Source organism: Nuphar pumila, chromosome 12 (assembly GCF_984573655.1).
Source record: "Nuphar pumila chromosome 12, dmNupPumi1.hap1.1, whole genome shotgun sequence".
NCBI classification, from domain to species: Eukaryota; Viridiplantae; Streptophyta; class Magnoliopsida; order Nymphaeales; family Nymphaeaceae; genus Nuphar; species Nuphar pumila.
In genome coordinates, this window is record NC_143260.1 from 39,545,431 (window position 1) to 39,572,827 (window position 27,397).

The window sequence follows — 27,397 nt, forward strand, 5'->3', positions numbered from 1 at the left end:
CCCGATAAAAACTACATGAACCAGACCCGGTAAAATAATATTTTTTATCATTTTTATATTAAAAAATTGTCTTAATCGGAACTCAGGTCAGGCCCGAATCTGGTATAAATTTTCATAAACCATACCCGGGTCTTCCTATTTGTCACCATACCCGGATCCTATAAGGTTTGGTCCGGGTTGGGTCTGGGTAAACCCGACAGTTGACACCCCCAAATGATTTCTAGTTCAATAGTTCCTTACTTTCATTAGTACCAAATATTTCTTCAATGCGTGTTTCAATTATAGAGGCTCAGGTCTTGTCTGATATAAGGCCAAAGCATGCTCGGACTAGGCACATATAGGGGCTAACTCAAGCTCCTTAATGAGCTCAGCATGCTGAGAGGTTCACTCCCTTGTTCTTAAATAAGTTGAACCTGAGCTGAGATCAACTTGAATTTAATCAACTCGATTTGGCTCTAACATTGTCAGAATTGGTTTCCAAAAAAAAATAACCTGAATCTTTTGGGAATCAATTTGAAGTGAATCGTTTTGAATTGGTCTATTCAAATAAATGATATTTTAAGTTTAAAAAATTAGAAAGGAAAAACTCATATATATATATACTTATTGTTAAAGACCGTACAGATGTGATCTATGTACTTAATTTTATAGGGATCAGCTCTTGAAGTGTTTGATTCCGACACATGGGTAGGTTTTTATAAGGTTCGAAAAATCAATGATCCAAAATCTTTGTAAATTTTCGAGGCTCCAAACATCATTTTTTCCAAAACACATGATCCAGGTATGGATTCTTAGTAAATCAACCAAGCCTAACACTTTTATAGGGCTGAAAGTGCGTAAAAAGCACCAAAAAACCCATCAAGCACCTACTCACTACTTTCTCTCTCTGTATATATATATACTCTGGAATATTTACTAACAAAATATGTAAACTGGTATGAACAGAGATTTCCAGTTTTTTTGCAAATCTAACCCTGCAGATGCATTCTGCCTAGTCCATTTGCTTGGAATCAACTATTGGATCAAGAAATGTAATTTTTTATGTTTATATTTACGAAAATTTCGAGCCTTTGATTTTCAAGTCTTAAAAGATCCTTCTTATACATCATAATGGGATGATCCAATAGTCTGTTTCTATAAAGCCATGCATCTAGATTGCATCTGCACATTGAAATTTTAGAAAAAAAAAACTATGAAAATCTCGGTTCATACCAGTTTACATATTTTATGCACCAATTCAGGCCATGTGTGGGGCTGATTCGCCCATACAGCTGAATTGGTGGATTCAGGAGGGGGTTAAATTGAATGGAAAAAAGGCTGATTTGATTTGAATCAGCCGATTCAATTTTATTTTGATAACATTGTTTGGTTGATTGTGAAAATGGTACCTTTTGCTCAAAACTAATTTTTCAGAAAGAGAATACAAACGTTGATAAAGTTTGCCCTTTGTTCTGCATATAAAAAAAACGTTGATAAAGTTGGTCATTTGTTCTGCATATTGGGGAATCACCGTTCAAATTCTGTTAGCCGAGGGAACCGTGAACATTGTTGTTCAAGATCAGATGAACATGCACATCTTAGGCGCCTAGGCACAAGGCTTCAAAAAAGGGCCCTCGTCATCTATTTACGCAAACATGCTCAACCCTATTGTCTAATCCATTTCAACTGACCACTTTTATAAAATCCCATGGGCATCTCCTCTCTGCGCAAGCCGACACCCAATCCCATGGACATCTCCTCTCTGCGCAAGCCGACGCCCAGCATAGGCCCCAGGGATCGAGCAACAGTAGTTATGGCAGGCTGAGCCAGCACAACCAGGTCTACGGGGTGGTTTTTTTGGGTTATAAATTAAAAAAAAATCACTTTATATGTGAAAACCACTTTTTTTGCCCTACGTTGAATGAACATCCTCTTTGAAAAAATTTATTAGTACATTGTGGATGACATTTATAAACCAGGTTTAGAAAATATCCTTTATTTTTTTTACTGGCAACTCTACTACCAAAGAAATATTCTCACTGCCATAATAGTGGAATGTTGGGCCCAATGTGACAGCATCTTAAGTGGAGTGAAACTAAAATGATTGCAAATTTCCTTTTTTTATTTTTTGGGTTTATTACATAGGAAAGCCAAGGTCGGGATGGGAAACATGCTGCGAATTCTAGACGGGTTATGGATGACAACCCATTAGATAGCCTATGACTTCGACCTTGTAGTAAGAAGTGCACCTCCTGAGTATCGAACTCTACTCAACTTCCTTCATCTCTTAAGCCAACCGAACCTAGCCAGGTGCGCAGAGCCATTGTGGTCGAAAGGCTCGGAAATCTTATCTGAGTTGCATTGTTCCATGAATGTCCCACTAAATGCTTGTTCCCTTCACTAATGCAATCTGTAATTTGTTACAGTAAAAAACAGAAAGCATGTTCTGGATAAGTAAACAAAACTTCTTCAAAACAAAAACGGGCACACTGCGGTTCCCTTAGGGATCAGCTGAGGAATGACATTTTGGATGCCTCTGAGATGCAGGTAAATCAAGATTTTAGACCCCTCATATCAACCGTATAATAAGGCGAGTAAAACCCAACTGCTGAAATTTTGTGACGTCCCCTTTCATTCATTTGTATAAGTTCGCGAAACAAAAAACAGCAATTACAGTAAACAGAAAGGAACGCCAGAAGGCAAGAAGCTTAGCCCAATCATGGGAGTGCAATATCAAACTCCATAAAAAGCTTATGGGCCTCCAGAATCCAGAATATTCTGGCTCAATATGCAGCAATCAGGATGAGTGGGATGCATGTCTTTCCAAGCCAAAGCTATGAACATTTTGTCCTCCAGTCACTCCATTTTGTAACTTTCACCACCTCTGTTACTCTCTACTGTGATCCTATACACATAGAAAGCTACCATGGCACCACTGCATGAAAGCACCATTGTTCAGAAAGTTTGTGAGACCAACAATCTTATAAGATCATAGTCGCAGTCTACGTCAAAACCAGAGCTAATAATGAAAGCCTTGTGTATGAATGAATGAGTAGGTGCAAGTGTCAGAAGGATGTTCATAGCAGGACTAGCCAACATAATGTTATTCAATGTACTCATGAATAGCAACCACGGTACGTGAACAGGGAAGAGGATGCAGTATCATGAATGCGCTGTGCAGCATGGGTTACAACTCATGCATCAAAACTACAGCTTGCATCCTGGGTTACGACTCAATCCAAAATAGAAAAAATCAAAAACTATAGTTTGAGTAGAAAAACAACCAGTTTTCAAAACTAGAACAGTCAATAACATAACCTTATATATGATCCAGTTTTACAGAATACCAGTAACATGCTTACATAAGAAATCCCATAGAAGCCACAATTGCTGACTTTGCACCTTGCAAACAACATCACATATATGGCCTTAGATGTCAAAGGACATAGCCAAGGCTTACCTGCACATCTATCCATAGACAAACAGGGTGTTTGTCTGAACTCCAAACAAAGCCGACAACACAACCAGCAGTGACCTCACCAACACAGAGGGGACTTGAATCGAACACCATTGTCCTAGGTGTGACAATATAAAACCAACTTGTTGATGCACCCATGGACTTATTTTAGACTCTAGACAATCATCAACCAACTAAGCTGATTATTGGATCTTGCTCAAAGTCAATGAATAGGATATGTAACCTATAAATCTCACTTCATTGATCCTGTTAACCTAGTATGCAAAAACTGACACATTTCGCCACTGGAACATGCCAAGCTATCATGTTCATATAGATGTTTGATTTCATTGTACAATAGAGAACACCTCTCTTTGTGCATCTGTAGTTCAATAGCAGTGCATCCGCCATTCACCTGCAAAGAACTGCTGCACTCAATGCAGTCATCCCAAGTTCCTAACACTTTCAACGAGTCCCAGATCAATTATATTGTCCATTACCAAGTGCAACCTAGAGTGAGACTGGCATACCAACTAACTAGAATAGATTTCTGGCAAAAGTCTCGCTATCCGCTTAAATGGGTCATAATGATGATATAAGCTAGACTAACTTCTTAACATAGAAACCATCTATGTATCCAGACCTGCAACTGCTGTACATATTCATGCACATATGTCCTGATAGTTCATGATGACCATAATCAATAAAGCAAAAAATTCAAGTAGCATGCATTATAACTACTAAAACAAGCAAAATGTTTCCACAATTCTTTATCAGAAAATTTTGCAAGGCAATGCAATTAGAATTGGCCAACATGCTTATAAAAGCACTATTGACGAAACATGATAGACCTCTAGCAAAATGTTAATAAAAGCAACAAAAGAAAATTACTTTTATAATGTGACCACAGCTATAAAGTTACAAAATCATGTTCTATGGAATATGTTAGAACATACTCAATGAAAGCATAAAATAAGAAGAAAAGAACTGGTAGAAATATCAAAACCTGATTAGAGCCGTAACTGAAGTCCAAATGGAGGGCCTCTGCAAGCAAAGACGTTAAGAACAATGAAGCTTCAGATCATTTTCATATATAAAATATAATCATTAACAGACAGGCAGCCATAGACACCTGCATACATGTGTGTGTGTGTGTGTGTGAGAGAGAGAGAGAGAGGTGGGCGAAGGTTCCATGACCAGGTTTGACTGTTCGACACCTCCAGGTATGAGATGAGAGAAAATAGGACTCAAAGTTTAAACAAGGTAGACATCAAGTGTGCAACACTGGACGCTTTGTGTATAAGAACTCGAAAGTGTTGGACGTAGCATGGAGTGTTTTTTCTTTCACTTATATAAAGTGCCCAGGTCGTGCCTAGGAGTGCTGGTGTCAGTGTCCAAAAGTGTTGGACACCGACACCTTCGCCCCTCCAAAAGTGTAAACACAGATTTTGGTGTGTTGTGGACCATTTAGATTCTTCTTGATGCCCATCTAAACATCATTATCCAAATTTAGTACATGTTCTCTATACAAGAACTATGGAGAGACCACATGTGGAGCCAAATCAACCAAACATTTAATGAAAATGTTAGAACATCAATGGAGCTACTAGATAATATGGTACCATTGTAGTACAAAATACAAGCTCTCGTAAATGGGATTATATTTGGAGCACTCGACTGCAGTCAACTATACAGTACTTTGCCATGGTTGAGAGCTTTATCTGATTAATCAACTCCACAAATGCTTTTGACATGATTCATCTTTAGGAATCACACATTCGATTGAGTGTTTTTTATCAATGTTGTTAGAAGTGACACGGTAAGGTGAAGTGTCACAATATCCACTGTTTGTAACTAGGGCTGGACATCGGGTCGGGCTCGGGCCCCAGTTTGGGGAACCCGCCCAAATAAAATCGGGCAGGGCCCAACCCGACAACTTATCGAGTCGGGCTCAAGCTTGGGTCCTGGACCGACTCGGGCCCTTGTTATCCGAGTAAAAAAAACTCAAATACATTAAAACAGTCAAAACCCTCAAAACTCAATAGAAAAAGGCAAAAAAAAGGAAATGCTTTTTAAATTTTAAAAAGTATTCCCTTTGCTGCCTCCTTTAGAAAAAAAACTTCAGTTGTATGCCATGACAGAATTAAAGGAAAGAGGTGTTCGAGATTGAAGGGTCTGATGTTCAACCACAAGAATAGAGAGAGAATGGAGGAGAGAACATGTGCTGCTGCAAACCCACAATAGGGATCTGCGTATCAGGCCTTTCATTAAGTATTTGCTAATACAAATATTAGGGTACTAAAATACCCTTTACACAACAGACTAAAATACAAGTGAGCCATTAATGAACATATGACATAATGAACTTGAGTTGGGTCTCGATCTCGAATCCAAACCTAGATATGAATGACGACTTCTTTTCACCCTCCCTCAAGTTGTACATGGTTTTGAACCATGAACAACTTGCCTTTCAACATCCAAAATATGTCCTTGATGAACCCTTTTGTAAACAAGTCAGCAACTTAATCAGTAGTCTTGAATAAATTCAGGTTCAATTTCCTTCACTTCAACTTTTTGTCTTACAAAATATTGATCTATTTCAATATGCTTGGCACGACTGTGGTAGATGAAATTAAAGGACATGATTTTGATTGTCACATAAGAGAAGACATCGAGAAATCGATTCTCCTACTTCTGTCAACAGGTGTTTGATCCAAGCTACTTCGGCTGTGGCAGCTGACATTGATCTATATTCGGCTTCTGTACTAGACCTGACAATGGCCTTTTGTTTCCTACTGCTCCAAGAGACTAGATTTAAGTCAATGAAAACACAATATCCTGAGACCGACCTGCGCTTATCTGGATCTCCTGCCAAATCTACATCTGTGTAAGCAAGAAGTTCATGCATGTGATGCTCAATCGTACTCTTTCTATACAAAAGACCATCTCCGATAGTACTCTTCAAGTATCGAAGAATGTGTTTAACAACTTTCATATGCCCAATATGCGGCTCATGCATGAACTGAGATACCTGATTAACTGAGTAGACAATATCAGGCCGAGTGAAAGTGAGATATTGAAGCATCCCTACTATCATGCGATATCCTGTAAGGTCCTCATACAATTCTCCATCTTGGGAACCGAGTTTTTGATGGAGTACACTGGGTGTGCTTAGAGGCTTGCAATCTTTCATACCTGCCTTGTTGAGAATATCAATGGTATACTTATGTTGAGTGAGTGTCATGCCTTCAGTAGTCCTGTCAACTTCAACTCCAAGAAAATACCGCAGTTTACCAAGATCCTTCATCTTAAACCCGTGATTCAAAAGCTCTTTGACCTGCTCAATATGCTCATTAGAATTACCTGTAATGATAATGTCATCTACATATATCAATAACAAGATAACTATATCTTTACATTTGAATATGAAAAGAGAATTATCAAGAAGAGATCGACTAAAACCATATTTCTCTACTTCAAGAGAAAAATTGTCAAACCAAGATTGAGATGCCTACTTCAAACTATATACTGCATGTGTATTATTTAGAGTTTCCTTCTGTATATCCAGTGGGCAGCTCCATGTACACTTCCTCTTTTAGATTTCCATATAGAAACGCATTTTTGACATCCAGTTGATTAAGACTACTATTGCTCAATAGCCAATGATAATATAATTCTGATGGTGCCCATTTTAACAACCAGACTGAAGGTCTCATCATAGTCTTGTCCTTGCTCCTGTGTGAAGCCCTTTGCAACCAGTCTAGCCTTGTATCGTTCAATAATATCATCCGGCTTGTACTTTATTTTATACACCCACTTTGATCCAACATTTCCATCTCATGGTCTGGGAACAATATCCCAAGTACCATATTCATGAAGAGCCTCCATTTCTTCATTCAGAGCTTCGATCCATCTTTTAGAATTTGTTGCTTGATAAAATATTGTGGGTTGATCTTCCTTACCTAAAGAGGTTAAAAAGAGCTGAAAGTCCATCGTGAAATTCTCATAACTAACCCACCTTTCAATTGGATGTCGAGAGCGAGTAGATCTTCTGGGAAGAGAGGATGGAACATGAACAAAAGAATAGTTCATCTCCTGATTAAAGATAGGGAAAGCCTCCTTCTCTTGTTGAGAGTAAGCAATGCCTTTATACCTTTCAGGAGCCAAGAGTGGTTTCGATATCTTTTACATGATATTTTCCTCATTCCTTTGATCACATTCTGAAGGAAAAATATCATCAGTACTAGAAAAGAGATCAGAGTTCAACCAAGGGTGATAAACCTCAATTTCAGAAGTGTTAACATTATGATCAAAGTTTAATTCATCAAAGACAACATTCTTGGATATTTTGATGCGCTTACTCACGGGATCATAGCAATTGTACCCTTTATAATCATCAGCATATCCCACAAATTTGCACTGTAAGGCCTTATCCTGAAACTTGTGCCGTATTGAACTGTCAACATAAACATAACATACACAGCCGAATACACGTAAATCATGATAATTTGGATGAACGCCATACAGAGAAAAATATGGTGATTTATCTTTCAAGATATTCATGAGCAATCGGTTTATGACATACATTGTTGAATAAAAAGTTGTTTCCCAGAAGGTAACTGGAAGATTACTATCATGCATCATGCTCATTGCACTCTCGACAATATGATGATGCTTCCGTTCAGCAATCTCATTTTGTTGAGGTGTATGAGGGCAAAACACCCGCCTACTTATTCCATTAGTTTGGAGGAAATTAATAAAATCATTGGAGGAGAATTCACCCCTTCCATCACATTGTAAACAAAGAATTGATTCTTAACAAAGGAATGAAAATTTTAAAATAACTTGAAAGTTTCATATTTGCATTTCATAAAGAAGATCCATGTGTAGCGAGAATAGCTATCAACAAATATGAGATAATATCTAATTCCAGATATAAAGGAAACTGGGGCAGGACCCCAGACATCAGAGCAGATAATTTCAAACAGTCTTAAAGTTCTTTTATTAATAGAATGAAATAGAAGAACATGACTCTTACACTGAAAATAACTAGAACATTTTTTATTATCGACACTTAATCCTAAACTTGACTTGGGAATACGGTTGTTTGAAACAATCTTTTCAATAAAATGACCACTACAATGACCCAAACGACCATGCCAAAGATTCGGCTCAATACATTTAGAAAGACTAAAGACACTCTTAGAAAGTACTAAAGAGGACGGTGAGGTAAGCTTCAAGGTGGAACATGTTAAAATGTATCTAATATATGTATATATATATATTCTGTATATTACATCAATACCCGATAGGGGTATTTTTGTAATTTCACCTAATTGTTTTAGGAAACAACTATTTTAGTTTTTTTGATAAAATGTATTTTTTATTTTTATTTTTTTAATTCTTTTTTTCCTTCTTTTGAGGACTAAAAGAGGCTCCAACCCTAGAGTCGTTGGAGCCCCCAACGGTCACAAATGTGACCGTTGGGGTCTCCCAACGACTCTATGGGAGCCCCCTTTTGGCTCTCCTTTTGAGGCCTTTTGGCCATTCCTTTTCCTCTCTCCCTCTTGTATAAATAGGGGTGAACCCCTTGTATATTTTCATTCTTGAGAGCTTCCTCTCTTCTCAATAAGAGGCTTTTTATATTGTTGCCTTCTTAAAGGCTTGTACTTGTAATGTCCCTTTGTGGACTTGTGATATTGTCTCTTTTATTCATTGTTGTAAGTGCTTGTATGCACTCTTTATATTTCCGCAATATCTCATTACATGGTATCAGAGCCACTCGATTCTTGAAGGAAAGGTGTGGTTCGTGTATCTCATATTTAGTGGATATCTTCTCACTTCTTGGCAACATCATGGAGGCAAAGATTGACCTATCTTTCAAGCTCAATGGAAAGAACTATATGATGTGGGCATCGGCAATGGAAAATAATCTCAAAGGAAAGAAGCTTTGGGGCTTTGTCATGGGTACCGTTCCAGAACCTAAGCTTATGCTCACGAAGGAAGAAGAAGGTCAAGAAAAGGCTCTTGAAGAAGATGCTCGCCTCAAAGCCATTGAAAATCATCAAAAAGAAGTGGAAGATTGGGAAAGCAATCACGCAAAAATCCTTGCGTGGTTTATGAACAATGTTGAGCTTAAGGTATGTGCTAATATAGCTAAATTTCGTAGAGCCAATGAGGCTTGGTCCTTTATGAAAGGTATGTATACCCAAAAGGATCTTGCAAGAGCATACTTCTTGCAAGAAAAGATTAGAACCACCAAGCAAGGTGATTCTAGCATTCAAGATTATTATAGTGCCCTAAACCCACTATGGGATGAATTGGCTCTCTCAGAGCCAAAATGGGTTTCTATGGAAGATATTGATTTAAGGCAAAAACAAATGGAACAAAAGCGATTGTTTCAATTCTTTTTTGGGCTACGTCCCGAATTTGAGCAAGTGAGATTCTCACTTCTCCATAGATCTATTTTTCCTCCTATTGAGGATGCTATTGCCGAAATCACTCAAGAGGAGACAAGGCTTGGCATGAGTAAGCATGTTGATGAAGTCCTTGTCGTATCAAAACCGAGTAACAATGTTAGAACCTATAGGCCTCCTCATTTTGGGAAACAAGGAAACTACAATGGAGGAAGAAAAATGATTGTTTGTCATTATTGCAATGAGTCGGGTCACATTAAACCCGCTTGTCCAAAGCTTATTGGAACCTTCAAGCCTAAAGTGGCCTCTCTTGAAGAAGCCACCACCACCAAAGAAGATGAAGGCAAGAACAATGACATCAAAGAAACTCTTGGACAAATATCTATGGCTCTCCAACAAATGCTAAAAGTTTCTTCCTCCACATCGAGTGCGGCTATTGCTTCAACATCATCACCCGGTACGTATTCTTGGATCCTTGACTCCGGAGCTTCTTTTCATATGACCCCTCATGAAAATGCACTTATTGATGTTTGCATCAATTCAAATGACTCTTGTGTCTCTACGGCCGATGGAACCTTTTTAAAAATTTCAAGTATTGGCTCTTTTAAAGATTCTCAAAATTTTTGTGTTTCAAAAGTAAGAGTTGTTCCCAAACTAAATTTAAACCTATTTTCGGTTTCTCAAATTGCCGACCATGGATGTGAAATATCTTTCTCATCTAATGGTTGCTTTGTGCAGGATCTCCGGTCCGGGAAGCGGATTGGGCAAGGCCATAAAAAGGGAGACCTCTATTATATGGACCATCTTGATCTCCCTACAAACTTTTTTTGTTCTTATGTCCAAGAAAAAAACATGGAAACTTGGCATAAAAGACTTGGTCATCCAAGTTATTCCAAAATGTATCTATTTCCTTTTAGAAACAAATTTTGTAAGAAAAAAGAAATTAATTGCAAAGATTGCATTTTTGGAAAAATGAAGTCTATTCCATTTCCAACTAGAACTTTTCTTTCTTCAAGGCCTTTTGAATTGGTGCATTCGGATGTTTGGGGGCCTTCTCCGGTTATGTCTAAAGGAGGCTATTCATATTATGTTACGTTTATTGATGACTTTACTCGGTATGTTTGGATTTATTTCCTTAGTCATAAGTCAGAAGTATTTACTTTCTTTAAAAATTTTCATAAAAAGGTTCAAAATCAATTTCAAAATAACATATCTATTTTAAGATCTGATTCCGGTGGCGAATACTTATCTCATGAATTCCAAAACTATTTAACCCAAAATGGCATTTGCCATCAAAAATCATGTCCTAGGACTCCCCAACAAAATGGCCTAGCGGAAAGGAAACATAGGCACATTATAGAAACCGCTAGAACATTACTTGTTTCTAGGAATATTCCAAAGAAGTTTTGGGCCGAAGCCGTTCTAACCTCAACCTATCTAATCAATAGAATGCCCTCTTCTAAGTTACAAAATGCTTCTCCCTATGAAAAACTCTTTAAATTTTCACCCGATTTCAATCGTCTTCGTATTTTTTATTGCAAATGTTTTGTCCTATTACATAAAAGGGATACGTTATCTCCAAAAGCAATTGAATGTGTTTTTCTAGGATATGGTGAAAATAAAAAAGGGTATAGATGTTATGATTTTAAGAATGATAAACTATATGTTTCAAAAGATGTAACATTTCTAGAAGAAGAAAACGGTTTTGATAAAATAGAAGAAACAAATGAAGTTGATTATATATTCTTATATGATCTTATTGATGACATACAAGAAGATTTTCTTGAAAAAATAGACGATCCTCGTGAGGTATCCCCTCTTGACATAACACCCTCAAATGATAGTGATTCAAATATAAATGTTCATGATAGTGATACCAATATAAATGTTTACTCAAGAAGAAATCAAGAAAATCCTATTAGTGCCCTCAAAAAATACTCTCAAATTTCTCAATCCACTGAAGAACCACAAGTTAGGCATTCTTCTAGAATATCAATACCCCCAAATAGGTTTGTATCCTATGATTCCTTAACTCCCAACTATCGGGCATGTTTAATAACTCTACATTCTTATTTTGAACCGGCTCACTATAATCAAGCTAAATCTATACCTCATTGGGTTGAAGCAATGCAAGTTGAACTAAATGCTTTAAAAAAGGCCAATACTTGGGAAATAGTTAATCTACCCTCACACAAAAAACCTATTGGTTGTCGCTGGGTCTTCAAAGTTAAAACTAAAAGCGATGGCTCTTTAGAACGATATAAAGCTAGATTGGTTGTTAAGGGATACTCCCAAGAATATGGCATTGATTACGAAGAAACATTCGCTCCCGTAGCTCGAATGACCAGTGTCAGGACCTTAATAGCCGTCGCATCAACCAAAAAATGGCCTATTTATCAACTTGACGTAAAAAATGCTTTTTTAAATGGAAGTTTAAGTGAAGAAGTTTATATGGATCCGCCACCCGGAATTAATATTAAGTAAGGTCAAACACTTCGGCTTTTGAAAGCATTGTATGGTCTTAAACAAGCTCCTAAGGCTTGGTATGATCGTTTCAGTGATATCATGATAAAGTTAGGATTTCACTCTTGTTATACTGACACTGCTCTTTTTGTTAAACATGCAGGTTCTAGTATCGTCATTTTGTTGCTTTATGTTGATGATATGATTATCACTGGGAATGATCAAAATAGTATTATTAATGTTAAAAATATGTTAAAAGATAATTTTGATATGTCTGACTTAGGTTTTCTCAGATATTTTCTTGGAATTGAAGTTGCATATTCTCCTAGAGGATATATTTTGTCACAGATGAAGCTCGTTGCAGATATATGTTCTAAGTCTGGGATTTCTGATGATAAGAAAGTAGAGACTCCCGAGGTTATTAATGCCAAATTACGGTTGAAGGTGGGGTTCTTCTGGAAGACCCCACACCTTACAGACAACTCATTGGGTCTCTTACCTATTTAACCATCACCAGACCAGATATCACTCATGCAATTCACTCAGTTAGCCAATTTCAGCATGCTCTTACAACTGTGCATATGAGTGTTGTTCTCCGAATCATCCGCTATATTCGGAATACCATCAATAAAGGGCTATTTCTATCCTCCTCTTCTTCCTTGAATCTTCTTGCCTATACTGATGCAGATTGGAGAGGTAATCTCAATGATCGAGTCTCAACTACTGGTTTTTGTGTCTTTTTAGGGGACTCTTTGATTGCCTGGCGATGCAAGAAGCAGCAGAAAGTTTCACTATCATCCACTGAAGCTGAGTACCGGGCTATGGCAACCACGACAATGGAACTTGTATGGCTTCGCAGTCTGCTTAAAGACATGGGAGTTGATATTACCGAAGCCTCAAAAGTATGTTGCGACAACAAGAGTGCCATCTATATTGCGAGCAATCATACTTTTCATGAACGTACAAAACATATCGAAATGGATTGCCACTATGTTCGTGACGAATTCTTGCGATGAACTATTGCTCTTCCATATGTTACTTCAGAATATCAGTTGGCGGACTTCTTCACTAAAGCTCTTCCGGCTCCTCGCTTCATGTTTCTTCTTGGCAAACTTTCCGTCATTTCCCCGTAAAGTTTGAGGGGGGGTGTTAAAATGTATCTAATATATGTATATATATATATTCTGTATATTATATCAATACCCGATAGGAGTATTTTTGTAATTTCACCTAGTTGTTTTAGGAAACAACTATTTTAGTTTTTTGGATAAAATGTATTTTTTATTTTTATTTTTTAAATTCTTTTTTTCCTTCTTTTGAGGACTAAAAGGGGCTCCAACCCTAGAGTCGTTGGAGCCCCCAACAGTCACAAATGTGACCGCTGGGGGCTCCCAACGACTCTATGGGAGCCCCCTTTTGGCTCTCCTTTTGAGGCCTTTTGGCCATTCCTTTTCCTCTCTCCCTCTTGTATAAATAGGGGTGAACCCCTTGTATATTTTCATTCTTGAGAGCTTCCTCTCTTCTCAATAAGAGGCTTTTTATATTGTTGCCTTCTTAAAGGTTTTTGCTTGTATTGTCCCTTTGTGGACTTGTGATATTGTCTCTTTTATTCATTGTTGTAAGTGCTTGTATGCACTCTTTATATTTCTGCAATATCTCATTACAGAACAATAGAGAGAGGAACAAAGATTTGCATATGGTTTTTATTGATTTGGAGAAGGCTTACGATAGAGTACCTAGGGACGTTCTCTGGTGGACAATGATGAAGAAAGGTGATTCTCTCAAGTACATTAGTATAATTAAAGCTATGTATGAAGGAGTAGTAACCAATGTCCGCACTTGTGGAGGGGTGACAACCAATTTTCCTATAACGGTTGGGTTACATCAAGGATTTGCTTTAAGCCCTTTCCTATTTGCTATAGTGATGGATGAGCTTACGAGATCAATTCAAGAAAATGTGTCATGGTGTATGTTGTTTGCTGATGATATTGTTTTGATTGATGAGTCTAGAGCTTGGGTTAATGCTAAGTTAGAATTATGGAGACAAACATTGGAAGCAAGAGGTTTTAAGTTGAGTAAGAGTAAGACAGAATACATGGAATGTCGATTTAGTAAGCAACGAAATAGAGATGGGAGTATAGTGAAGCTTGGTGAGCAAGAAATACCGATGGATGATTCTTTCAAATATTTGGGATCTATCATTCAAAGTATGGAGAAATTGATGGAGATGTAAATCATAGGATAAAGGTTGGGTGGATGAAATGGAAGAGTGCAACTGGAGTTTTGTGCGATCGTAGAATGCCATTGCGGTTGAAGGGAAAGTTTTATAGGACGACTATTAGGCCCGCTTTACTATATGGTACGAAATGTTGGGCTGCCAAGAGACATCATATTCAAAAAATGAGTGTAGCTGAGATGCGTATGCTGATATGGATGTGTGGAAATACAATAAAAGATAAGATTCGGAACGAGGAGATACGTAAGAAGGTAGGCGTTGCACCCATTGAAAATAAGATGAGAGAGAATCGTTTACGGTGGTTTGGACATATTCGACGAAGGCCTAATGATGCTCCAGTTAGAAGGATGGAGAAATGGGAAAATATATTAGTTAAAAGAGGTCGGGGTAGGCCTAGGAAGACATGGATGGAGGTGATAGGAAAGGATATGAATGCTTTGAACCTCACCGAGGACATGGCATTGGATAGAAATGAATGGAGGAGAAGGATTCATGTGGAAGACCCAGAATGATTTTCTTTGTTGGTTCATATCGCCGACCCCAATTGTTTTGGGATGAAGGCATAGTTGTTGTTGTTGTTGTTGTTTATCTCATTACAGAACAAACAGGCCAAACACGAGTAGAAGGATTGTCTTGGAAGACGTACATATTGCCTTATTGTTTTCCTTTAACGAATGTTTCTCTCGTGTGAAGGTCCTTGACACGAACAGAAAAAAGAGTAAACTCAACTGAAGCATTAATATCATCAACAAGCTTAGAAACAAAAACAATATTTTTCTTGATGTTAGGAGCATGGATGACATTCGAAAGAGTGAGCAAGGATTTTGACATAAAAATAACAGAGTTTCCAATGTGAGAAATGAGGTGGTGAGATTCATCCACAGTGACTATACTATTTCTACCAACATAAGGAACAAAAGTTAGGAACTTACCAGCATCACCAGTAACATAAGTGGTTGCACCGGAATCAACATACCAAGTGCCCTGATCATTCTGTTTTAAGTTTAATTCAGTTAAGGCAGACAATAACAACTCCTTGACTTCTCCACTGTTCTTCAAACTATCTGTCCCCTTTCTTGTCTCTGATTGTTTTCCTCTATTTTGGGGGTCGAACCAACAATTAGCTTTGATATATCATCTTTTGCTGCATAAAAAAAAGTGGGTATCGTCCTTTGTCTCTGCAGATTAGGAGGAATGTTGGGTGTAGGTAATATGCCACGACTTCCTTGTTCATTCCTTCCTTGACTACCCTTTTCTTGAAAATCATACCTACCACGTCCTCACCCATAAGCAACCCCTGTGGCAAGTACGTTTTGTGCTCAAATGGGAACATGAGTCTCTTCAAAAAATCCCTTCAAAGTCATCTCATACTGAAAAAGCTTGGCACGAAGATCTTCAAATATAGGTAAATCTGGTAAACATAATAAGGAAGTAACTATCATATGATAATCAGGTCCCAACCCGCTCAAAGTTTGATGCACCATATCCTTGTTACTAACTGCACACCCCGCGATAGCTAACTGATCTGTAATAGTCTTCATTTCATTCAAGTATTCCATGATAGTCATGGAGTCATTTTTCAACATTTGAAACTCCTTTAAAAATATTACTCTGGCCTGAGAAACTTGAGAATATGTCTGAACCAATCGGTGCCATAACTGCATAGCTGAGCAGTCATCTGGAATTGTCACAAATACCTCTTGCGACAGAGTAAAAGTGATATAGGCCACCAACCCCTGATCTCGCTTCATCCAGGATACATATTCTGGATTTCTGACATATGTAATAGAAGAGTTTTCCTTACCATTCTTGTATTCTTGTGATATGAAGTCTGGAGGAACTGAGACAGAGCCATCCAAATGTCCGGAAAGATCCTGACTTCTTATGAAGAGAATGATTTGTCTCTTCTAGATTAGGAAATTGGAGTTGTTGAGTTTCTCAAACACAAGTTGACTGAGAAAGCTTGAAGAAAGACAGGATTGAGGAGGAAATGAATCCATATTCTAGAGATGAAGGAAATCAAAATCGAAAAGAAATGAGAAACAAAGGAGAAAGATGATTTTAGAATAGAGTGGCAAGTAAAAACCTGGCTCAAAAGAAATTCATAACAGAAATTAGATTCCAAACAATTTCTGTTGCCTTTTTTTATTTTTTATTCCATACGGTTTGCAGACCAAAAACAGTAAATCAGATTTTGCTGTAAAATCTGTTTCGAATAAGATTCAACCCGTATTGAGCACGTCACTTTGAAAATGATGTGTTTTTTGAATTAAAATGGAAGAAAAGAGAAATTCAAGAAATTGATCAGCAAAGAGAATTAACAATTAATTAAAGAGGAGAGAAGATCATGCCCAGATCATAGTTTGATTTTGCATCTATTTGGAAATCAGAAAAAAAGGCTTTGACGTGATCCTTTCAATTTGAAATCACGCCTAGATCAAAAAACTGATCTTATGTGATTATCCAAAGTTTTGTTTGTGTGAGATCACGTTCAGATCAGAAAGACAGTCAAGAGGATAACAGAGAATCGAAGGAAAGAAAAAAGAAAGCACGTCTATGAGAACAAATCCAAGATTTGATTTGAAAACCAAGAAATGAAAGAAAGGGTTGATAAAATCGACAAGAAGAGAGAATACATGAAGGAGATATGAGATTGAATAGAAAGCTACCTTAGAAGGAGACGAGAAACTGGATTTTGATGAACACAAGGAGATCAAGATCTTCAAGGCTGGATCTGTGGCCTTGATACCATGTTAGAGATTGAAGGTTCTGATGTTCAACCACAAAAATAGAGAGAGAATGGAGAGAACATGTGCTGCTGCAAACCCACAATAGGGATCTGCGTATCAGGCCTTTCATTAAGTATTTGCTAATACAAATATTAGGGTACTAAAATACCCTTTACACAACAGATATGACATAATGAACTTGAGTTAGGTCTGGATCTCGAATCCAAACCCAGATATGAATGACGACTTCTTTTCAAGAGGCACTCCCCTCTATCTCTCTCCTGTCACATCACTAACATACAGTTCACCAGTGCTATGTGGCAGGAGAGGAGAGAGACACCTATCTCTCTCCCTCTCTCCTTCCTTGGGAAGGTGCCCTTCCTTACTTTTCAGGTTTCAATGAAGGGAGGTGAACAACCTCACTTCCCTTTCTCTTTTGTTTTCCTCTCTAAACCCTTTCTGAAAGAGAAGTCGAGGAAGTGGACCAGATGGAGGTGATCGACGGTGCCCAGCAACTCGCCGGTGGGCACTCTCTCTCTCTCTCTCTCAGCCTGACCCAGCCCTATCGGGCAGGTCATGGACAAAGGCTGAAAAGCCCAACCTGATTAATGTCAGGGCCGGGCCCTACCTGATAATAATCGGGTAGGGATTTCAGTGGCTCGTCCAAACAATCGGGCCGTCGAGCTTTTACGGGCCTGTTATCAGGTGGGCCCAGCCCGACCTAATGGCCACCCCTATTTGTAACTTGAATGAGGTAAAGGCCAATGACACTCCACTCACATTCAACTGTAATACTTTCATCAATAGCAACCTTCCTTGATTATCATTATAGAAGTTTGCAACTATGATGAATGAAAAATAGAGGCACTGCATAATATAGACTAATTTATTGATGCATTAATAAAGACAAACACTAAAAAAACAATATTATAGAGCGAAGATAGAATAAGTACCTGAAAAAACAAGCGTAACTCCCGGAGAAAAAGTATAGCTGCAATTCCTGCATAAGCCAAGCCCATTTATAAAGTGTTTGTCATGTTACATATGTGCATCTGTGTGCACGTGTACACATTTACCCTTTTTTGGCAGAGACAATTAAAGTTAGTTATTTTATTGTAGTACAGTTTGTTAATTCTCTTTTTCTCTATTGTGACAAGTCCATCTTTATTTAATTCACAAAATCTAGTGCTTCCTATTTCGTGCACTTTTATGTTCTAGAGTTTTCTCACTAAGCATGAGAGAGAGAAAATCCTTGTAATGTTCATGACAATTTCACAGGTATCTAAATTTCTTGGTTTCTTTTCTGAAACCTTTTATCATTGTGGCAACAGCTTGGCATTCAATAGGTGTATAGGACGCTCCCTTTTGATGTACTGGGACTTTGGTTATATCTTTAAAATCACTGATTGTTGTTCACAAATATGTTTTTTTATTTTCCTTTCTTTTTCCTAGACAGGTCCATATCTGTTGTAACTTTCCTTTTCTCAAAATCAAACCACTCTGTCTCAGGTCCAACACCATTTGTTCCACCACACACCCCAACTAAAACAATCTTTGGTCAGAAATCATTTTTATTTTACAGGGTTATACACATAAATATTGAAAGCATCTTAACTTGTAGAAGCTCAATTCAAAAGCATAAAACTACACTCTTATTTCACACTTTTGAAACTTTATGACAAACAAGCTTCTTTTAATATGAAAATTCATTTCTTTGATAATGTAATTTTTTTTTCATGTTAAAAAATCTCTTGCACATCTTGGATTGCTTTTAGATTTTGGAGCTCCACACACGTGTGCATGCATCAAATCTGCGTAATATTCAGAGAGTAAAAAAAGGGATGCAAGTTTTCTCACAAGTGAATAGAACTAAAAAGTTGTGCAGCAATGCTGCATATTACTAACCAACATGTAAGAACAGAAAACAATAATGACCGCTATTGTTCAATGCAAATAAGGTACTAGATGAAGCACTAACCTGCTTGACCCTTCAAAAATAAGCTAGAAGATTTTCCCTCTTTCCATGCTCTTAAGCTTGATATACTTAATGACAAAAGTGCACCTCCTAGGACCATGCCAAACCGAATGGCAGGAATGCTTCCATTAAGCATGAAGGAAAGAAAGCCACCAAGGAACAGAAGTCCACCTGAATGGAAATAACCAGGGTCTTAAATAAACATTCTTTCACTCAATAAAAAGCTTAACATCAACGGCTTTTGCAACAAAACAAGTCAAAGAAGAAAGAATTTCAGCAATTGTACCGTATGGAATGCCAAGGAAAAACTCCCGAACTTCAGATATTTTATTTAATTCAGCACCTTGAGAAGCAAAAGTTTCCACAATTTCCTTCACAGGCTCTGGAGAATTCTCCACTGCAGAAGAAAGGTATTCCTTGCCCTCTACACTAACTTCTTCTGCAATTAAAGTCATATCTTGTCTAGCTTTCTCTGCTTGTACTTTCAACTTCTCAGACACATCCTTAAAGATCACCATAGCCTTCTTAGAATATATCTCATATGCTTTTTGTGACATGCCGTGCATTTTGGTGGCATGTTCTTTGAGAGATTCTACCATTTTTCTCCATTCTTCTTGTGACTCCTCTGCTTGCTTCTCAATCTCATTCTTCACATTTTCCACTTCAGTGTCTGGATGATCCTGAACAAACAATTATGATCACAAATTCCAAAGGAATGAAGAAATAAGAACATATAAATTAACCCAATTTCCCATACTCCAAAAAAGCAAACCAATATGGACACAGTTAACAATGTGTAATGCAGTTAAAGAATAGAAATCAGTGCAAACAACTAAAAGTTTAAAAAAATCTAGCAACATTCCAGCATTCAATGTTTAAAAAGACCAAAAATTTGTCGGTGACCCAATATATTCACCTACTAGTTTTAGTATCAGATTGAAGTTCAAAAACCTGGAGAGTATCAAAAACCCAGATAAAAATTCAAAAGAACTGAACTGAACTACAAAGCCAAGTCTCACTACACAACAAATGGAAACTTCTGGTAGAGGCATGGTTCATAAAACATGATACGACAAAAAAACTAGGCTTATTAAAAGGTTTGAATCATGCCAAAGAAAAACAGCTATAGATAATCCATTATCATACAATACATGCATGCACACACACACACACACACACACACACACACACACATGTACTGATGTCATTAGAAACAGCAAATAATTATCCATGATCTCATGGATCATAAACGTAGGAATTCACCACCATATACTATAAAATAAAGTACAACCAACAACCTGGTGATCATACTCTACCATCACTTTTATCATCTGAAAGCTCAAAACCCGAGTGATGCAACTGGTGCTTGAGATGAAGAAGGGAGAGCAACTATGTCAGGCCCCCAAAACTGACCCCAACTGATCATGTCTCAAGGGGTGACTGTTCAACAATTACCAACTGGTGAGGGATCCATTTGTAACATGTTAGAACCCGAGAGGGATCAAGCACGAGGTTAATACCCTCCACAGGTAACATTTAATCTCATTAACTAGATCAAAAGATTCATTCAACTCAAGACCACTCCATTGAGTAAGTAAAATTCTCATGACAAGTCTCTAGGCCATATACATTTAACACCCAACACCAAAAGTTTTCCTCGAAAGATACATCCAAGGACAATTTAACCAACAGGCGATTCGATAAATATACAGTACAAAAGCAATTGGACATTTTTAAATTCACCCATGCTTTAAAGCTGAAAGCCATTTGGTTTCAAAAAATCATGTATGCTTTAAATCAACAAATTAGTGAGCACAGATAACACATCCTTTTAAATAAACAATCCTTTGAAGCAAACGTCTATTCATTTATGAAATCATAGGTGTGAATACAACTTTGAAAACACCGTATTTTTATGACCAATAAATCCAACAATTACAAAAGATAAAAAGATTCTTATTGTTATTATTGACAATTTATAATGGAAGAAACATCTCTACTTTAATAATCAAAATTTAACTCTAATCAGAAGTAACAATTCTAGTTATGAGTAAAAAAATTATAACTTATTTTAGCCATGAATGGTAAAATATAACTCTAATTTGAAAATAGAAATTCTTACTTTAAAATACAATTCTTATCAAAATATAATTCTAATTTTAAATGGTAACCAACAACTTAATTCTCACTAAGGATGATAAATCCTAATTTACCTCAAGATAAATTCTAATTACAAGTCATAAATCCAAATTCTAACTTTAAAATGATAAATAGTTACTCGCCTTGAACTTGGTTCCTCCAAGCTCTTTCTCTATCTATGAGACAACCTCTAGATCACTACAAATAATGGAGAAGGGGGGTCTGACATAGTTGTGTCATCTTTGTCGTGAACACTCAACTACTTGAGGTATACATTCCTTATTTGCTTTCATTCATGTGTTGACACCTAACAGGCTGAGGTGTTAGCTCTTGTTAGCACACATCTACTTGGTATGTCTTTCTATTATGGTGTCATGTGGCTGGTTGGAGTAATTACGTTGGACCCTATTGTTATTCCAAAACCAAATCCAAAATGGCATATCAAATTCATACCCGTAATCAAAATGATATCCTAATTCATATCTATATCTGAAAACCCTTAAAATCCAAAATAGGTTAGACCTTGAATTTTTTGAGAAGAGGTTAGGCCTTGGATTGGATATTCAATCGTATCAAATCCATTGCAACCTTTTTTTTATTTTTCCTTTACATCTTTCTACAATACCTGAACAACGATGATCCTAGGTTTGACTTTCACTGGTGACCTAGGTTTGGAATTTACAAAAGATCTAGAATATCAGTCTCCTATAATCTTGGACAATTATGATCATGGTTTGACTTTTTTTTAGGGGACTCAAGTTTGACTTTTACCAAAGACTTGGAATAATTGTCTTTTATAATTTCTAAACAATTATGACCTTAGTTTTACTTTTACAAGTGTCCTAGGTTTGACTTTCACAAAAGATTAGTATATTACATTCCTCACCCATTTAAAAAGAAATTTAGTCCTTTAAATTTCATGTACCTTGGAATAGGTCTAAATATTTTGCTTTCATTTCCTCTTGACACTCCCAAGTGGCCTCTTCTTCTGAATGGTGCTGCCACTGTATTTTGAACATTGGTATACCCTTGGACCAAAACACCTTTTCCTTTTAGTCCAGAATCCGAATAGGTTGTTTAATGTATGTCAAATCATCTCTTATCTTGAGACGCTCATAATGGATAATATGTGATGGATCTAGCTCGTGCTTCTTCAATATTGACACATGAAACACATTATGAATGTTGGATAGATTGAGAGGTAAGGCTATTTTGTAAGCAATCTCTCCAACCCTTTCCAGAATCTCAAACGGTCCAATAAATTCAGGGCTCAACTTTCCCTTCTTTCCAAATCTCATGATTCCTTTGGAAGGAGATACTTTAAGGAACACATGGTCCCCAACTTGAAACTCAAGATTTCTTCTTAGATTATCATCATAAATCTTTTGTTTGCTTTGGGCAATGCAAAGTCTATCACAATGATTTTATTTTTTCTATTGTTTCTTGTACCAATTCTAGTCTTATGAGTTTCCTTTCTCCTACTTTTTTCCAACAAATGGGTGATCTGCATTTCCTCCCATGCAATGCTTCGTAAGGGGCTATTTGAATACTGTCATGGTAGCTACTGTATGCAAAATCTATCAAAGGCAAGTGGTCATCCCAAGTTTCCTTGAAGTCTCAATCCAAGGTCTATGCTATTTTGGATTTTAAGAGTTTTTGGATATAGATATAGACTACGATATCATTTTAAATACGGGTACTAATTGAATATGTCATTTTTTATTTGGATTCAGAATAATAGTACTCCAACCAGCTATAATGACAACATAATGGATAGACATACAAAGTAGTCGTGTGTCATCAAGAGCTAAAACTTCATCCTATTAGGTGTAACACATGAATGAAAGCAAATAAGGAATAAACACCTCAAATAGTTGAATGTCCATGAAGAAGATTACACCAAGCACAAACATGACATGTAGCGGATTATGTGACAACACCCTAGTGGGGCTAGAAAACTATAAATAGGAGGGATGGAGATCCCCCTTCCCAATCATTTGTGGTGTAGAATGAAAGAGGAGAGACCTAAAGGTCATCCCATAGATAAAGCGGAACCAAGTAACTATTCATCATTTAAAAGTTAGAATTTAGATTTATGACTTGTAATAAGAAATTATCTTGAAATAAGTTAGGATTTATCATCCCTAGTGAGAATAAGTTGTTGGTTATCATTTAAAATCAGAATTATATTTTGATTAGAATTGTATTTCAAAGTTAGAATTTTCATTTTGAAATTAGAGTTATATTTTACCATTCATGGTTTGAGTAAGTTATTATTAAAGTAGAGATGTTTCTTCCATTATAAATTATTAATGCAAGTGATAATGATAAGATTTTTTTTATCTTTTATAATTTTTGGATTTATTGCTTATAATTGTAAAGCTACTCTCTGTTTTTTGTATAATTGAACATGCCCACATCACCTGTAGTTTCAAATGATTATTTAAAGGATTGTTTATACCAATGGTTTCAAGAATGATTATTTTAAAGGATTGTTCATACATATGATTTGAAATACTAATAATAACAATAAATATGGTGCTTTCAAAGGACTATTAACACCTATAATTTCATAAATCAATATATGTTTGCTTCAAAGAACTGTTCATTTAAAATATTTAGAGTTTGTATTCATTGATTTATTGATTTAAAGTATACATGATTTTTCAAGCAAAATAGCTTTCAATTTTAAAGCATTGGTGATTTAAGAATGACCAATCGTTAATGTACCATAGATACAAATATCGCCGAGATTTTGAAAAACTTGCGATATTATCGTGAAATATTTATAAAATGAGATAAACTTGATAATTTTGTGAGATTTTCAAAAACTCAAATTTAAATTAAATCATGATTTTCTTGCTATTCTATCATGACTTTTTGTACACCGAAGATGCCCAACAAAATAAAATAAAGGGCAAATCAGTCACTCACCTTTTAAAATTTGAAAAGGTTGCTGACCATGTGGTGTTATATGATGTTGTCAGCATGCTTTTACTTTACTGCTCCTAAAATAGGGAAATGACCCTATTAAATAGAGGACGAGGAGGCCCTTGTTCCCCTTCATCTTCGATATAAGACTAATTTGTATACTCCACTCACATGAAAACACCTTTACCTGCCCACATGAGACACTTTTTCCGCCCTTCTCTTGTTATTTCTATGTTTCGTGATAATAAGAGATTTTAACCTGTTTATAAAACTTTTGTATTATACGTTTATTAATTTTATTTTTTTTAAATCGGTACTTTCTTGAGATTCTTCCAAGAAAAACAAAAACTTTTAAAATCTCTCGAGAAATTCCATCATCGAAAAATTGTTAAGAACAAAGTTTGAGACTATGTTTTGAATTGTATATGTATTGAACGGCATGCTGGTTAAATTGTCCCTCAATGCATCTTCCGAAGAAGACCTCAAGTATTCGGTGTTAAATATATATGGCCTAGAGACATGTTAAGGAAATTCTACTAACCCAGTCGACTGATCCTGAGTTGGATGAATCCTTTGATCTAGTTAATAGGATTAAATGTTACATGTGGAGGGTATCGGCATCGTGCTTTGACCCCTCTCGGGTTCTAAATTGTTACAAGTAGACCCCTCACCAGTTGGTAATTGTTGCCTAATAAGATTGACATTAAATGTTTTGGCTCATCAGTAGTAACAATGAGATTTTGTCTAACCATCAAAGCTCTAGTGGGTAGTGATTTGGACATGGTAAGGCAATAAAAGTTTAAAAGTATTGTTTATACCAATGGTTATTGTTTAAAATGTTGTTCAAACCAATTAAAGATTTTACCTTATTTCAAGATTTTAAAGGCTAATTATAATGGATTTTCTGAAAAATAACTATATCTTAAAGTTAATTCCTTTGAATCAATTCTTGCAAAAGCAACTCAAATTTTTTAAGATATTGTCTTTAAAAAGGTGTAAAATTTCAAAAGGGGTTGGTACAATATCGTTTCCCAAAGCAATACTTTTTAAACAATTAATTCAAAAATGAATCCAAGACTAATGAATAAATGGTAAATAGTAACTTACTGGGTAATGGTAGCTCATTTCATAATTACTATGGTTTTCAAAATGAAGCTCGGTGGTATTAGTTGCCAGGCAATTTGAACGGATAATGGAGGACCAAGACATTGACAAAGAGTGAAGAATTTGAGTCATTTGTTTTGCTAGTTTATGTATTGGAAGTTCTTATAAATGTCCCCAAAACCAGTTTTTGGGTTTGTATTATCAATTGAAATAAAAGTATGATTTTTTTAGTAAATAGAGTTGTGCAAATGCTTTGTAAATGTTTATGTTCTTTCTTTTGTGAAACTTTGTTGGTACTCTATACCCAACATAAAAAATTAACAGCTCAGTCACCCCTGAGACATGATCAATTTGGGTCAATTTTGGGGGCATGACAAATTATCCCAATTGTCGAGTAAAACTAGTATCTACAAAGAAAATTACATTGAAACATGCTATATATAGCCTGAAAACTTCCAAGACACACTATATATAGCCCATGATAATGTAAAATCTGTGCACAATTCACCAACCACTTCACTAGTCATTCCACGTTGATAAAACCTACCTAGTCATTGGTCTACCTCCACATGCAATGTTGTTGCGGCTTTCCTTCTATTCATGATTATTCAACAAAAAAGGGAACCAATATTTTGATAGCAAATGATGTAGCAAGTGTGATATACTGATATTAAAAAAGGAAGCACAACATAGTCTTCTTCTAGAGTAAAACACCAGTGTCTATAAGAGATGGGTAAAAAGAAAGCATTTGCAAGAAGGTTTAATTCAATTTACTCTAATAGCACATGTATAAAGATGAATTAGTCATAGTTGATCAACTTAGTGAGAAAGTAATGTTGGTAATTAACAAAACCAGAATTTCTACATTCCCTTCCCTTAATTTAGCCGTGTGCAATGCAAGCATGTCGGTCAAAGCTTCAATAATCTTAAGTGGAACTAAAAGCATTTCTAGTTTTACAAAAAGAAAGCAAAACATTTTTCTTACTTTGTATTGAAAAAAGTACATAAACAACCAAGTTAACATCCTTCAGTCTATAATGTGATCAAACATTTGGTAATCTGTAATCAGTGAACCAGCGGGTTTCCTTCCTCTTGGAGAGCATTTATTTTTTAACTTCCACACCGAACAAACTAAACTAACGACGCCCTCAAATCATCAAAGAAACAGATTTTTTTCACCATTCATTCCTCAGCAATCAACAGATACCATACAATTTTTCCTTTCCATCAAAATAACTATATATAACTATAAGCAAGCTCGTCATCAGCCTCGGCGCGTACCTCGGCCTCGCATGCCGATCACATGACTTCAATGCCAAATTCGAGCCAAAAGCATGCAAACCATCAAAATCCATGCATGATGCGGCTCAATTCCAAACAAACAAAAAAAAACAAACTAAGATGGAAAAAAAAACCGAAACGAAGCAAATCAAGCGCAACGGAGACGAACCTAACCCTTCCTCGCAAGCAAACACCCCACGCTTCGAAATTCTACCAAAAGAAGAAGTAAAAAAGAAAGAAAAAATCCAAATCCCTTCTTATCGAGACTGAAACGAAACCACAAAACGCCTAGGTCTCTGTTAGAACCCGAACTCCCACAACAAGCAGACGCTCTGAAACTGAAGCATTACCGATCCTTCGTGCGACGACGCGGTGGCGAGGGGGATCACGCGGCTGAAGGAGAGGCTCGGACTCCGAATCGGATTGCAGAGACGAAGGCGAGGGTGGTCGACGACGCTCCTGCGCTTGAGAAGAGCTCCGGAGGCCGTGGAAGGAAGAGGGCGGCGGTGTGCCGCCCTCGGAGCCAAACTAGGGTTTCCGTGAGACATTAGGATTTCGAGAGCGGTCATGGCGGTGGAACAGAACAACAGAGAAGACGAAGAGGACAAAGATCGCAGAAGAGAGAGCAAAATAGAAAGGCGGAGAGGACGATGGCTTCTCTGAAGAGCCTTCTTGTTGCTCCGTGAC

General features: G+C 36.7%; 1 protein-coding gene across 1 annotated transcript; it reads right to left on the reverse strand.

Moving 5' to 3' along the window:
* Positions 1-2,585: 2,585 nt before the first annotated feature.
* LOC149820798 (protein FATTY ACID EXPORT 3, chloroplastic-like) lies at positions 2,586-27,397 on the reverse strand. Its single transcript, XM_089981878.1, has 6 exons — positions 27,061-27,397; positions 19,542-19,935; positions 19,259-19,426; positions 18,234-18,280; positions 4,443-4,480; positions 2,586-2,914 (listed from the first exon to the last, which is right to left on the reverse strand). Exons 1-6 carry the CDS (start codon positions 27,277-27,279, stop codon positions 2,836-2,838), a joined length of 945 nt encoding a protein of 314 aa, XP_089838004.1. The 5' UTR covers positions 27,280-27,397; the 3' UTR covers positions 2,586-2,835.

Excerpts from the sequence above, each read along its gene's own strand:
- LOC149820798 (XM_089981878.1), bottom strand. The coding sequence starts at position 27,279 with ATGACCGCTCTCGAAATCCTAATGTCTCACGGAAACCCTAGTTTGGCT. Across the intron at positions 19,936-27,060 it reads CGTCGTCGCACGAAGGATCG|GATCATCCAGACACTGAAGT; the intron begins GTAATGCTTCAG and ends TTGTTTGTTCAG. Across the intron at positions 18,281-19,258 it reads ATTTTTGAAGGGTCAAGCAG|GAATTGCAGCTATACTTTTT; the intron begins GTTAGTGCTTCA and ends TGGCTTATGCAG.